Below are 16,147 nucleotides of genomic sequence, written 5' to 3'. Positions count from 1 at the left end.
AGATGCCCGCTTCCTAGCACACAGCAGCCTCAGTCAGCAGTCCTCAACATTGAACAAAAGGGGGAGCAGACAGACCTGAACTGACTTCCTGGGAGGTCTGTCCTGTTGGTTTCAGAGGCCTGAGCTATGGACTGTGCTGGGGGGAAGGTAGAGTGTTGACTATGAGAGCAGACTCTGCTGCACGGGCCTTCTGTAGCAATTCGCAGTAGGCTTGCAGCTGGCAGTGTCTAGGTGGGGGTGGTGCTGACACACTCCAAATGGACTCCCAGGGAAGTTGGCCTTGTTGATTTGAGGGCAGAAGCTTTGGGTCCTGTGTGTATAGGCAGGGGCTGTGGTGGTTAGGGAAGCAGGCTCTTCTTCTGGGGCCACTACCCCAGTTTACAGCAGCCGGCAGCCCTTGTGGCTGGGGGAGGAGCAGGGATGGTGGGAAAAGTGATTTTCCTATCATAGGTGACTTGTTGATTTGTTGATTCTTGCCTGTTTGCAGTTCCTGGCTGCTTTCCTCTGCACACCGATTCAGAGTCCTTCAAAGCCAGCACTGTTTCCTTGTTGCATTTCTTGTTGTATTTGTGGGGGAGGGTCACAACAATGGTTTGTTTATAACACCATATTCCCAGAATTCCTGATTTTTTAAAAAATCAAGTAAAAATGTTGCTTTTCCATTAAAAAAATATTTTAAAGGATGAAAGAACTTTCTAACCAGTGGGAACCAGGAAATGGGAAATATTTCTTGGGAAAGAGGCTCTATCCCTCCCCACTGTAGAAAAAGCCTCTCTTGACCCCAGTCAAGATCTCTTCTCTTTTTTCCTAGTATTGTTAGTTATGATACAAACTTGCCTGGAAGACTGTACCTAGAAGAAATCATGAAATTGCCTCCTTTCCTCAACTGCTCCTCAAGCCTTTTGGTCTTCATCCCCATCCCCCTCAGGTCCCTGTTCTATTCAGGGAAGCCTCCCTGTGATGTGACATCAGGGGCTGAAGTCAGGATGTCTGAAATGTACAGAAGCAAAATCCTAGGGAAGTTCTAGGCTACCCCGGGGGAGTTTACACTCATGGCAGCAGTGTCACCTTGAGCTGGGAAGATGAGAGGTGTCGTTTTGAGTGAGTAGGGCAATGACTTGGCCAACATCACACACAGGTGGTGTCAGAATACCATATACTAACTGTCCAGGGGCATCTTCAGGCCTTGCCCCAGTGATCTGGGAGGTGGGGGGACTACCTCTTCTTCAAGTCACCTAGTACCAGTACCAGTTGCCATCGAGTTGAGTCAGACTCATGGCGACTCCATGCGTGTCAGAGTAGAACTGTGCTCCACAGGGCTTTCAATGACTGATTTTTCAGAAGTAGATCACCAGGCCTTTCTTCTGAGACACCTCTGGGTGGGCTCAAACCTCCAACCTTTTGTTTAGCAGCTGAGCACTTAGTCATTAGCAAGGACTCCTCAAGTCACCTAAACCTGCTCTTAATGATGTGAAAGGATCTGTGGAGCCTGGGGTTGGAGACGAGGACAAGGTGATGAGAGACTGGGAAGAGATGGAGCATGACAACTGCACCTCACCTGAGCTCAGGTGGAGATCAGACTATGAGGAGGTGTGATCCAGGGCTACCGCATCTGGAACTATTTCCCATGAACAAACAAACAATGCATAAGGTTGAGCAAATGTGAGGGAACCTTTCAATCCCTCTGCTTTCAACTTGTCTCTGGTCTTACCCAGAAGCCATGCAAAGTTTTCTGGTTTGCTCCTCAGCTACGTGGCCAGCCAGCCCCTTCTGCATAATCCTAGTTTGTGTGTGTGTGTGTCCACACCTGTGGAAGTGAAACACCAAAAGGTTTTTAACTTACCGTCCAATTCATTTGTTCCTTTTCCTTTTAGTCCTCTAACATTTTATCAGGAAATCTTGCCATTTACCCATGAGTATAGAGATAGTGAAGCTGGGATAACAGATTCTAAAACTGCCACCATTTAGTTGTTTTTCTTTGGGAAAGTGTTTTGCAGAGGTGGTTATAACCAGATAACAACTAGTCTACCATTGTTTTGGGTAACAAAATGGTGAAAGACACAGATCTGTGTGGGGCTGCAAATTGTAAAATAAGGAAACATACTGTATTTATGTAATTTTTAGCTCCATTGATAGACAAAGGGTCATATTATCATCAGTTATATTTGCTGAACCTCTACTGGACACATGGCCTTTTTCAAGAATTTTATTTAATTTTTATTCAGAATCATGTAAGAGTTCTTATCTTTTTTAAAGAAAATTCTGAATTAGAGAAGTGTATTTATCTGGCATGAAGATGGAGTTCAGTGAATATTTGCGGAACGAATGAACAAATTCACATCATACTCTATTAATGTTGCGGTATTGCGGCCTCTGCCCTTGTACACACTCTCGCTTTTTTCTATTATGTGTTTGTTTGTTGTTGGGTTTTTTGTTGCTGTTGTTTGTTTGTTTAGGTTTTCTTTTGACCCAGCAAAACCTCTGTGAGGTGTACAGGTCAGAGTGTGAAAAGGATTCTCAAAGTCCTTGCTTTCAGTGATTTTTAACAGAGGTTGAAAAAATGTAACATTATTTCATGTGGATAGTTGTTTTTATTTGTACCCAAACTTTTTGAAAAAAATTTTGAAGACCAACAGAATATTTTTTAAGATGAGAAACTAAATGGTAGTGCCAGGTTTATATTTAATAATGAAAGGAAAATGTGTGTGTGTTTTTTAACTTCAGAAAAAAAATTGAGTTAGGTGACCCCCATTCTGAGAGCATTAATGGTTATCCATTATGCTGTTTTCTCTGTTTGCTTTGTCACTGTTAAGGTGAAAATAGGCTCTGGACTAAAAAATGTGTTTGAGATTTTAGTAGTGTTAAATAAATCCTGGCAAATTTTTCCCCCAAATTCACATTATTCTTATTTTATTATTGCTATTCTTTTTGTTACAGACAGAGCATGTGCCTTATGTTATTGGTATAATATGTCCATGAGTAATAAGAACAGGAAACTAAATTGCAAAATATTTTATTTTAAATAATAAGAATGACTTATTTCCATTATTCAAATTATCAGAGGCAAAATTTAGTTTTTACTTTTATGAATGTACTGTGTTATTTATACTGAATTGTACTGAAACCTTTACACTTTTGTCCCCAGGGTTTTCTTGATAGTACAAATTCACCTGCTTTAACATAGAGTTTATGGTAATTGGAAGCAATAATATTAACTCTAGTATATGTGGTCTAGTTGTTACCCTTTAAATAAAGGCTACCTAAAGTCTCTCTTGTTGATTAAGTCCAGATAGAATTCTTTTTTTTTCTGATATATGGAACACTGGAAATTTATCAACCCTTAGTATTCTTAACTGAAATGAGTTCCTTTAGATTTCTAATTATATTGTCTAATAAAACTAAACAGTCAGTGCTATTTGCATATTATATGAAGAAGTGTCATAAAACAAACTCATAGCAGTCAATTAGCATAAAAGCTAATTATATATCTCATCAACTTCTAAGAGTTTCTGAATTCACGTTTCCCCTGCTGTAGCCTAGAGCAACGGAGGTTTGAATTTTCACTCCTAAATATTGACTTTTAACTAACATCAGAAGTGATTTCAATATTCTTATGGACGAAAAGTTAATGATTAAACTAGATGCAATATTTGCTATAATGCAATTAAAAATTCTACATTAACAAAACCTCTAGAAAGAAAATCTTTGCAACAATGTCAAATTAATTATGTCACAAAACAGGTTAAGTATTGGTTTCATATCTGAAGCACACTCCAGAATAACTCTAACAATCAGTTAAAATGATTTGAGATTGTCAGCACTGTTACGGAGAAGACAGATATATTACAATGGCAGTTTCGATGTCCAATTGTACTGTAACATAATTGTATTCCTGACTGATTGTGATAGCTATCAAGCAAGAAATTTACGACAAGATTAACAGAGACACAGTAATGAACAAACATGGGAAGCATCCTGTAATTGACTTTTATTAAAGTGTCGTCATAGGGGTCTGGAATAAATTCCCCAGCTATAGCTTTGTTGAGAAACCAAAGGCAAAACTTTCAACTACTTTCAAAATGGAGGTATGGAGATCTCTCCGCCCCCTCCCCCGCCCCCATCCCATTCCATTGCTCACAAAACAAACACATGGTTAGAAGACAGCCCAAAGGAAGAAGAAAAAAAAAAGACACTACGCAGACTAAGAGTGATTTAGAGTTGTAGGTAAATTTCAAAATTGGGAAAAGTTAGGACTTACTCTGGGAGACTCCAAGATAGCAATGACGTTATAACGGATCATTTTTATAGTTATAACTTGTCCCCAAATGAGTACACGTATAAAAGCAATGGCAGATAAGAAAATGGTGTGCCTAGTGAATCGGATTTCTCCCGATACAATGATGGCGGCCCTTTGCATTCATATTTTAATGAGGTTAGTATCTCTGAAACAGTCCTCCCAGGGCGAGGCTCCGCTCCCGGAAGATTACAATAGGAGTTGCTTTATTGACAAGTGCTATTCAAAATCTTCACAGCATAGAAAGACTTCGTTTTATTCCACGTATCCCAATACTTATTGCACTCTTATTATCAAAACACTTCGAGGGGGAAAAGGTTCAATTATTCTATGAACAGTACTTAAGTTTACTGAAGATTGTTCAGCTAAGTGAAATCATCGTAAACTCTGGTCATGTAAGTTTTAATAAATGTATGGAGAACTGCGGTGCATAATCTGTTTTTAAACTTTTTTGTGTGTGCAAAATTCGATGCTTTGATTGGATTTTTAAGATCAAAATATTATTTTATGTTGTGTAAAATGAACTGTTAGTCCCATGAATTTTTTGTTTTGCTTTTTCCGTTCCTGTTTTTAGTGAACATTATAATGTAACCTCTTCTGAAGTATCTGCCAGCAAATACTGACTACTTTCAAAGAATGTTTACCAAAAAGGGGCAGCTAATTACATCAAAAGCCAGTTAGCCTTCACCGGCTTACAAAATAATCAAAATTCTCAGGTTGATCCCTTCCTATGACATAACTGTGTTGAAATGGGCACAATACTACTATATCTAGATGGTAAATTTACACTTCAAAATAAGAAAAGCAGTCCACTGTCAGGTGGAAAGTTTTCACGTGGGGACCTGTTTTTAAAAAGCACAGCTCAGTAAATAAATAAAATAGCTCTCAAAAGTAACTTGTGAGCCTCCTTTCACACGTTAATGTCATGATTTTCTTCAAAGCTTGCGTGCTCCCTAGTTTTTGCACACAGGCCAGTTTAAAAACATGGCTTTGGGAGTGGCCTCTACCCCACATGGAACACTTCTGTGTATTAGGAAGGAGTTCAGTATTCTAACACGAGGGTCTCAGAGGCTGAAAGCACTCTTCCAATGCTCAGCCTCTTGCCCCCTGTGATACCGTCCCACCCCCAAGTATGCAAATATGTTTACTTTTCTGATTGGGGAAAGACAGAGGAGGGGAGGAGGGAGAGAGAGAATTAATTTCTTAATTACAGTTAGATATTTTAAATAAAAGAGTCTACTCTTCACTTTAAAGTAAAAGGCTGCCTTGCTAGCATCCAGAAAGTACTATGGATATATTTTACATGTATCAGATAAGGAAATACACTTAAAGTACATCCGTCACAGAAAAAAATACAATCATTCTGTTGATCTGCCTTGATTAATTGTAATTTAAGAATTTGCCTCTGCATTTTGTAACTTTTTTCACTGATTAATACATACTTCATTCTTTGTTTCTATAAATTAATAAAACATTTTCAATTGTGTTTGTTAACCTATGTGTTGCTTTTTTTTTTTAAAAAACAACTTGCAGTGCTTGAATGGCATAATTAAGGCATAAATAGAATGAAATTTATGGTTGAAATGTGTGCTTTAAATGACTTTTTACTGTAGATATTTTTTGAAAATTAGAAGTCATGAGTTTTTTAAAACTTGCTATTTTAGTGAATTAACATTCTAGTTTCATAAACTATTTAACCGCAGAAAGAATGCATGGGCCCTGAAAGCATTTTAAAATCAAAGTGAAATCAAGTTTTTTGAGGGGGGGGGGAGGAATATTATTCCATGTGCACATGATTGGGCACAGTTGATAGTTAATTAGTGGTGTTTTTTATTTGCTCTTTTCCCATGTTTCTTTTCTAAAAAAATTTTTTTTAAGTTGATTCTTACTGAAACTGGGGGTTGGGGGTGGTTGCGGTGATTGTGGTGATTTATAAAGGAACCTAGATCTAGGAGGAAAAAAAAAAAAACATGCACCCCAACAAAACTGAGCTTTAATTTTAATTCTCCAGCTCTTATTTATCTGATTTGTGGCCAGATGGCGGCGAAGCAAGGAAACCCTTTGTGTAAATGAGGCCCACATGCGAACGCGCTTCTGTAATGTAATCGTTGGGACCGGAAGGGTTCATACTGCGTCTGAAAAGGGACAATAGAGACTGGATATATCAACATTGCAGAAATCGAGTTCATTTGTGATTCAGCCCCTTTCACTATGGTTGTTATGAAAACTTCCTACTTTGATCAGCAGAGGGTGGAGAGGAAAAAAAATCTTCTAAAGGCCGAAGGATGCCGCACTGTTGTGCGCGGTGCACTTGGCTCGGGTTCACGCCCCCTTCCGGAAGGAGCGCCGGGGACCGCAGCATCCTGCACCTTGACCTGTCTAGACTGCAGAGGGCTTTTTGTCTTGGTTACCAAGGGCGAGGGATGCTCTTTGACCCTTAGCGCTCGGGTGATGAGACCCTCACTCCGGGCGGAGGTGGTGTCTAAATGGTCCTGCTGAAGCTCGCAATTCTGAAGGGAGAGGGACGGACAAAGACGTGGGCCAGCTGTTCGAAAATAAAGCTGGAATGGGAGCTGGGAGAAGTGAACTTCCGTAAGCCACTCTTTTCCTCCTTTTCCCCACTGCCACAATTCCCCTGGGCATTACGCGGCTGCACCAGAGTTGACGCGGAGCTCCGAGGAGAAGCAACTGAGAGCAAAACTTTGCGCCCTCGCTAAGTTCTCTGGCATTCAGCTTCCCTTCAGGAGAGTTCAGAAACGTGCAGATTGATAATAACAGCCATTCACTGTGCTCAATGGTTTATTATGCATGTTGAATGGCTTTTAAAAATTATTGTAGGTATATGTATAATTTCCAGTTTGAATGTAAAGTTTTTTTTTCTGTCAGCTTTCAATATGTGCACTTTCTTTTACTATAACTTGAGCTAACTTCTTAAATTATGTTAATAATATAATAATTACATAAAAAGCTATCTTAGGAAATTAATACAGGTTTATTAATGGGGAATGTGTATGTTTCCATCTGTATTCATTTGAATATCTTTAAATAATGAAATTAAGAGAAGTTTCCTCTCATTTTTTTTAAATAGGTTCCCTTAGCTCAGTCCGAGGCATTCCTAACAGACCTTTTGGATAAAGTGTGTGAGCGAATGAATGACTACAAACTTGAAGAAAACCCTGTAACTAAGGAGAGAACTTTCAAGAGATTTGCTCCAAGGAAAGGCGACAAAATGTACAAAGAATTTAAAAAATTCTATTTTTACTCTGATGCTTACAGACCTTTGAAATTCGCGGTAAGCTCTCTTCTTGGCAGATGAATCCTATGATCCATGAAAATCTTTTTGCTACTTTTACGTTTGGTTTTAGTTGTTGAGTTTCAAGAAACTGAATATTAAGATGCACATTCAAATGTTTATGTATTTACTTTGTCGTCCTGTTGCTTTTAAAATGTTAATCATGCATTTAGCAGCTTGCCTTTTGAGCCCCTAAGGGCTGTGGTATTTCTTGATGGAGACATTTAGGAGATATTTTACAGAAGCGCTGCTCGCAAATTCCAGGGACTTTAAGACACAGTTTGCACCTTGCTTTGCTCAGACTGTTTTGTTCGTGTGGCCGTTTGGGGAATAGTTTCAGGCAGTTCAGTTGCCAAAGCAGGTCCCTCAGATTTCCACTTAAGGAATCAGGGACTGTGGTTGCCAGGTTAAAACCCAAATTAAAACTAATGTTGTTTTCAAGTATTTATAGCCAAATTATGGAAAGGAAGCGAGGTACATCATCTTTCCTTCAAAGGCTTCACAGAATAGAGAGAAATGTTTTCCTGAGTTAATTCAAGTCTTCTAGCACAAACTAAGTTAAACAAGGCTTAGGTATGATAGTTGGCTTAATGGAGGATTTCCTTTCCATATAACGTTTATGTTCCATGAATGCTGGTCTCTGTCTTGCTTGAATGTGCCTGGCAAAATACATTGCAATATATTTCACTTAATACTGTTGAATCAAAGTGAGGGGGGAAGTCTGTTTAAAAAATGTATCGTGTTCACACATTGGCCAAAATGTCAGGCGATCTGCAACCCTGGAAGCACTTTAGCTGACTCGTGAAGATTTCATTTTCATTAAAGAGCAAAGGTAACAATTCCAAGTTAAAAGCACTGTGGAATAGGAATGGCAATGAGTATGCGTATGCTTAGATTTCTTAGGTTTTCAATAAACACAATAGAGTGGAATTTAAATATTTTTAAATGTCATTTAAAATTTTTAGAGCCCTGCTTAATAAACTCAGAAAATGATTTACAAGTCTCTGGTGAACATCCTTGAGCAACTTCACAATTCCTAAAAGTGTAGACTGTAGTTCTTTCATGTACTGTAGTTAGCATATAAGCTTTTCAAATGCAGGGGCAAAGTCGGCCCCCTCTTCTCTGATACGCCAGCATGTTTTGTAAAGTGAAATTCTGGATAGGTCCCTACACAGTACGAAGAGAAACTTCCCTAAGTAACTGTCAAGCATGTTACCCACAGTGAAATTTAAGTGCCTTTGTTTTGATTGCTAAAAAGGCTTAATTGTTTTCACACTTCAGATTCTGTTTTAAAACCATAAAATATTATGTTAAATCTGAAGGAAACTGGTTTAATCATTTCAAGGAGTTGTCTTCTTTAAAATTTTTTTTTCTTTTTTAAATTCAGACTTTGGAGCTCCGTGAGTAGTTGACTCATTTCTTACTATCACTTCAGCATTCCAATGTAAGGAAAAGAGACAAATGCAGGGCCCTCTTCCTTCCTCATCCTCAGTCCATGTCTTTCAACATGGCTAATCATTTAGTTAAGTCCCAGGAAAATGATGGCAATTAACATTCTGGGAAGAGGGTTAATCCCATACAGTGATGTATTAAATTGAAAGGGCTAAGAAAAATGGACCACCTTGATCACACAATTTTATATTTTTAGCTAATAAAATTTTGATTCGGTCCTTCCTAACAAGGTACACGGTGAGTGTGTATATACCCACGTGTTGTTATTATATTTCTACAGTGTGAAACGATAATAGAAGAGTATGAAGATGGAATATTCTCACTTCTCGCCCAGGAGGCAGACCATCTAGCTGACAAGCTGTGCAGTGAAAAATCAGGTACTGTGTCTGATGTAACATGAGCTCCCTGCCTCGGTCTCCCCCTCTCGCTTTCACTCAGCAACTCAGCCCCCGCTTTTTGAAACAGGGCCTCACTGCCTTGCTGCAGCAGACCCCCTGAGAGGGTTCTCCTCAGAGTCAGAAGGGACACCAAGCGAGAGGAAACCAGCAAACCAGACCACAGGGCTGGCAGTCTGAGTCTTCTCCCGTCCTTTCCTCTACGTTTTCCTGAATTCAAAAGCACTTGAATTCTAAATGTTAAAGAGCACATGCATCAGAATTAGTGAGTCCAGAGCAAGTTTTTGTTTTATTTTGTTCTTAACTTCTGGAGATTGATTTTCCATCCTGAATCAAGAAAGAAAAATCTCTTGGTGACTTAACTTTGCTACACCTACAAAAGGTGGGGTCTTTATTTAGCAAGAAATTCTCAAAGTTGTGTGTGTGTTTGGGGGTGGGGTGCTTGATTCCCCTCACCCCAGGTTTTTTCTCCAGAATATTTACTTCTTAAATAAAATAAAATAATTTTTTTTTGGTGGAGACAGTAGAAAGTAATACTTGACTCATGTTCTTAAACAAACACCCTCAGAAGCTAGAAAAAATGATCAGAACTTTATCTACTGTATACAAAGTTGAAACACTACCACTGGCTCTCCAGTCTGGTTGGCTGAACATACACCTCTGGTCAAATATCATTTTGATCCATGCTTAATGCATTTACAAGGAGGTAGTACAAGTTGTGTTTTCTTTTCAGATACCTTTTGGAAAAAAAAAAGAATGAGTATTTATGAAGACAATGATTTTTAATGCCAGCAGAGTACTTTTCCGCAACATGGGGACTTGAAACATTTAGCGCTTAGGAGTTGTTTATAATAAAGTACAGTATACCTGGGTACACTACAATACACTTTGGTACCTAAAATTTAGTACTAAAATCCTTAAAATAAAAGTTACTAATATTTTTAGATAAATATTTATGTCATCAAAAGTTATTCAATGAGAAGGTTATAAATCTCTATTAACAAGACAAAGTCTTCTCACTCTGAGTAGATAATTGGGTTGTTTTCTTTTTAAAATCTAGTTTGTATTGGGAGTTTGCAGCAGGGTGCAGTAAAATTATATAGTCAGGATTGTTTAGGAGTTTGAGAATTTTTTTTCATTGATTTTGGATATGTTGTGTAATTTGTGAAATTCACATAAGTTCAGAGCTGCAACTTCCTAAAGAAGGTATTTTTGAAGTTTTTCAAATAATTCAGAGATACATGTGTGCATTAAAATATAAGCAAAATCGTAATGAACAATATTTGGAATGTTGGTTTTTCTATTTTTTTTTCACATAAAGGGTTTGCAGTTATCATAACTGTATGTGACATATGTAAACAATTAGCTATCTCAAGACTTATTCAAATGTTGCAGAAGGACTTGAGAAAGTTTCGCCACCTGTTCCCCACGCTGTCGCCACCAAATAAGAAGATTCTGGGCAAAGAGTCTGCTCCCAGGTTCACCAATTTGATTTGATTTCAGTAATATTGACTATCACTTTTTCATTTCCTTTGTATATTTATAATTGGAAATAAAAATTAAGCATTAACCTTGAGAAAACGAAAGCTTAAGGAATAAAGATGTGCAATATTACTGAAATAAAATAAAACATGATTAGATAATTCTAATAGCATTTTATTAAAATAACTGATTTAAGTATTTACCAGTATAAACATAAATATGAGTGCCTCAGAGCTGCTGAGAGGAAAAGGTAACCTCTCCAAAGAGTAAACTCCTGCATGGCTGCTACAGAGTAAAGTTTGTTTAATTTTTTTTTCAAGTTATGTTTCTCTATGAAACATTTTTATGGGTATCCTAAAATAGTCATAAATTAAGAACTGAGAATAACTTAAATCTAAAAAGAGACTAGACACCCCCTCCCAAAAAACCAAAAAGCAAAAAACAAACCCCCTCCAACAAACTCTACTATCGAAATAAGTTAGCACCACAGTAGCTAACTTAAACATTAATGCCAGAAAAAGCTAAAACGTTTAGTAAGAAAAATGCTAATTAATGACTGCAGCAACACAAAGTAGTATGTTTCAACATAGATAATTTCAGACAACTGTGTAAAACATGAGACTCTTGTATTATAGAAAAACTCCAGATGCTTTCAAATATAATCTAAAATACAAGTACAGTAAGTTTTCTACAATACCATGACACTCATACTCATTTTGTACAAGCAATACTTGATCTTGTTCTGTTATGCAACAGCTTTGCTAAGACAGGATCTCTGTGATTTAAGCGATGTTTTAAAGATAATGATTGTGTGTGTGTGTGTGTGTGTGTATTGGAGGTTATGAAACTGTACATCCACCAAAAACTTTACTGAGTGTATACTATGTGCAAGACACTAAACTGAGAGCTGTTAAAATGTCTACGTGTCACTGTTAGAAAGATAAATAATTACTTAAAAATAGATGTTTCTATAGCTAGAGATTTGATTGGAAGCTTAGTCACCCTCTATCAGTGTATATATATGAATTTTGTTTTTTCTGCTTCATGTAGATCATTTCATTTTATTTTTAATAATTCCATGTGAACAGATAAGGGTTCATTCACAGATTCCTTAAAATATTAAGGTTCTTAAATTCACTTCCCTTAAAAAAAAATGGAGAATTAAAGAGAAGATATATCTTATGTCAAATTTAATCTGACCATGTTTGATTAACATCAGTGAGATTTTCATAAATGTTATGTACCATCTTTTGGATGAGTGAAAAAAATCTCCATGAAAAATCTCAATGCAGATGGATCTGTGGATGCCAGTACACTTTTATCCGCTGGATAGAAGAAAAGTTATCAATAAACCTGTTCTATGAGTGTGAGACAGAGCAATTATGGTGTTTATTCCTCACATATTTCTGGTTTTTTTCCTAAGAAAAAATAAAAGTGAGTTTATGAAATTTTCCTGGTGGAATATTTTGTGGCATATAACCTAGGGTTCTCCAGATTGTTATTTAGATGTCTGGAGGTCAAAATGATCTTTTCAAATGTTAAAAATCTTGAGAAAAAAAAAGAATGAGTATACACAAAGACAATAATATGGTTTAGGGACATGATTAAAAGTACAGGGATATTCCACTTAAAGGTAGGGAGCTTGTCACTACAGATTATAAATGAATGGATATGCTTAACGTTCCTGGAGATATTTGTTACAGAGCATGTGAAGGTGTAGATATAAATGTATAATACATTCTATATACATATCACTCTGCTTTGATATCAAATCTCATCTAAAACCATCATGATGGATAAATTTGTCACATAAAGATTTTGAATGCAATATATGGAGTAAGGCATCAAGTATCTGGGAATGTTTAGCCTACATGTAAAGTAAAAGCATTTTTACCTTTCTGTGTAGACTTCCCAATACTAATAGAGGTGTTAATTTCTAATATGCAGAATCATTACTTTCAAAGGCTAGCATATTTCCTATTTCAAATAAATTATGTAGCTAAAACAATCCATAGCCTTTCTCAATAGAGTTACATTAATTGCTTCCAGTTGGAACAGTAGTATATATCAAAGTAACTAGTTGCCTCCCTGCCCCCTTGGGTTAAATGCCCAGTGTACTGTACCTGTTAGCAAGCTGGGAAACAGCTCAGAGTGGATCTTTTCTAAATGCTTCCATGTCTGCAGGTAGATGATCCATTGCCTTGGATTTGTTTTAAAATACTCCAGCCAAAGAAGAGTAAAAGATAAAACAAGAACAACAGAATGTTGATCATTGTTGGACTGGAGTGCAGGGTGCATGGGTGTAGATGATACCTTTCTTTCTCCTTTTGTGTCTGTTTGAAATTTTCTATAATTGAAAGTTTAAAAAATGCACTTCTACATGAATGTACTTTATGGGTAATGTAAATGCCTTAATGGGCTGGTGTTTAATGTGACGGTGATGCTGTCTAACTTTTTTCCCCAGATCTGTGTGAACCTTCTTCCACTAATCACATTGAACTCTAGGAGAGACTGTGCCGCTAGTTATAGAGAGGAGTAAAGTCGTCTCCCCACAAGGCCAACGTCTGTGTGCTCTGGTCTCATGCTAAGAAATTGTATGTTTCTTGTTTATACTATGTTTGTCTATGTTTTTTACTGAAAAACTGTTGTTTGGCATCATGACAAACTCTTACTCTTTCTGTGGGTAAAGTTGAGGAGTCCAGAAAACTTTTAAATTAGCTTTGCAGTTTTTGGTGTAAACAGACTTGGCAATAAAGCATTTAATTCAGTAGTAGGAAAAAAAAAGGTGAAGACAGTTTATAATAGGGATTTAATAATGTATCCTATATATTCTATAGCAAATGTATATACACATATACATGTGTAAAGTGTTCCGCTTGATAAGAACTCAGTTTGATTCCTTAAATACTTGAGTGGTCATGGAATTAAGGAGATATTGCAACAAATTCTGAATTAGGTCTTCAGGCTTATATATGGTTATTGGTGAAAGAAACAAACCACTTTTTGTCAGGAATAAATTTAAATTCCTAGAAGTCATATATTTAAAAACTTTTAAATCTTTAAAATTTAGTTGAATGCACAAAAGATAACAGATACTTTTTATAGTAAACAATAATTATATTGGCCTTCATTAAAAATACATTCTGGAGTCAAATGATTTTGAAGGTTGATTTTTTTATTACATCATGTGTTCTTAAAAGATGACATCAATGGCGATGTTCTGTTTTACTGAAAACTCTCCTATTTTTTAAAAACGATTTTTCCGTTGATGTTTAGTGTGTGGATTTGGTTCCGCTCATTCTACCTGAGTGTGTTTTGGAGGTGTGGGGTGGAGGAGGAGATGGGGCCTGATGGGAACTGCCTTTGACCACACTTAGTACTGGAGCACAGGGACACTGTCACTCTTGGATGTTTCATTACTTCTGTTGTTTTTGCATTCAGTGGAATCTGACCTGAATTATTTAAAATGCCAGGGCATATTCTATACTTGTTTAAAAAGGGAAACTCGTTGTTGTCAGTGAGAATTTAGTGGCAATATGATGCACGGTCTACCTCCAAAGAGCGAAGATAAAACTTTTTGCCATATGTTACATAATTGCTTAGAAACACACTATTTAAACCATTTTTAAATTTAGGAAAATTTACTAAAATTAAGAGGAAGACATTTCCATTTTCTTCTCCTTACTCCAACTATTATTAAGAGTCAGATTTTAAGTTAATGTCATTTATTTATTTGGGAAAACATTGTATGTGCTTTTTGGGGGGTCTGTAGCTGGTGAAGTAGTATGGATACTACGTAGTGTGACTCAGTGAATCTGCACTATAGCTGATATAAAATGGAAATAGGATTAAAGAGTAATTAACACCATTTTCAAGGGGCCCTAGTGGTGCAGTGGTTAAAGAGCTCGACTGCTAACGAGAGGTCGTCGGTTCAAAACCCACCAGCCGCTCCACAGGAGAAAGGTGTGGCAGTCTGCTTCCAGAAAAATTACAGCCTTGGAAACCCTATGGGGCAGTTTTACTCTGTCCTACAGGGTCGCTAGGAGTCGGAATCGACTCGACAGCAATGGATTTGGTTCAGTTTTTGGTAGCACCATTTTCTAGTAGGATAGTAAAATTGTTATTTAAAATATTGTCCCTATATCTTTTTAGAAACTTGTCTAGCATAGCATTTAAAATAGTAAGTCACAAACATTTTCCTAAATTAGGCTTTCTTAGTAAATGCACTAAATGGAAATATTATTTCTTAAAACATAAGTAACATTCATGAGAACAGGGTGGAGACCGTGGAGTAGTAAGTCAGCTTCCATGGAAAATGTAGCATTTGTAAGTTGTGAAAGTGTTACTGAAGTTGTTTTCTCACTCTACTGGATAACTGTTAAAAATTCTCAGATAGAAGCAGTACTAATGCTAATCACAGAATTTAAGAAAATGTAGACTTCTGTCTGTAACCTAAATGAACATGGAGAGTTATGCCTTCTTTGCATGGATGGATGGATGTTTTTCATTGATGTTCATGATTTTGCTTTGAAAGAGGAGGACCAGGGATCTTGACTCTTATACCTGATATGTTAGGTTTTGCTAAATATACCTTTTCAGTTTATTCTTGGATGTCCCAGTAAAGATGGTTTTGTATCTTACAAAATTTTTGATGTCTCATGACTTGTATATTTTTTCTCTTCAGAAAAATTTTCCAGACCAAACTTGTTAAACTCATGTAAATAAGTGTAGCTACTAAATTAGTGATTAAAATTACCGTTAAGTGACAATACACAAAGCACTATGTTTCTTGTGGCTACAGTGATTCTTAAGTTTCCCTGTGGGTCATCGTGAGCTGCTCTGCTTTTGCTCGTGAACAACGATGGGACAAGTTGCCACTCTCTTTAGCATCCCTCCTAACCACTTTTCTGCCTTTTTAATGATATTTATTGACCAAAACCAAAAGAAAGCAAAAAAAAAGAAAAAAACCCTCATAAAACAAAAAACACTTGGGATGTGAAAGAAAAGTTAAGAAGAGTAAAGTGAAAGGTGACTTAATTCTAAGTGAACTGGAGAAACATTGGAGGGGCAGGGGCCAGAATGTAGTGCTTATTAAAATAATGCAGAGAAACCATGTTTGGAGCCGGATGGGTTCAAATTATACTTTTATGAGATGGTTTATTTGGGTCTCTATGGAAGACCTGTGTGAACTGGTTCTCATAAAGAAAAGACCAAATTGGCTGAGATGAGCAG

General features: G+C 36.9%; 1 protein-coding gene across 1 annotated transcript; it reads left to right on the top strand.

Moving 5' to 3' along the window:
* The first annotated feature begins 7,442 nt into the window (after positions 1-7,442).
* Positions 7,443-13,420, top strand: CNPY1 (canopy FGF signaling regulator 1). The gene is made up of 3 exons (XM_004372760.1): positions 7,443-7,586; positions 9,319-9,415; positions 13,380-13,420. The coding sequence occupies exons 1-3, from the start codon at positions 7,443-7,445 to the stop codon at positions 13,418-13,420; spliced, it is 282 nt and encodes a 93-aa protein (XP_004372817.1).
* Positions 13,421-16,147: the final 2,727 nt, after the last annotated feature.

Source organism: Trichechus manatus, unplaced genomic scaffold (assembly GCF_000243295.1).
Source record: "Trichechus manatus latirostris isolate Lorelei unplaced genomic scaffold, TriManLat1.0 scaffold00020, whole genome shotgun sequence".
In the NCBI taxonomy this organism is placed as follows: Eukaryota; Metazoa; Chordata; class Mammalia; order Sirenia; family Trichechidae; genus Trichechus; species Trichechus manatus.
This window is presented reverse-complemented; position numbering and strand designations above follow the sequence as displayed.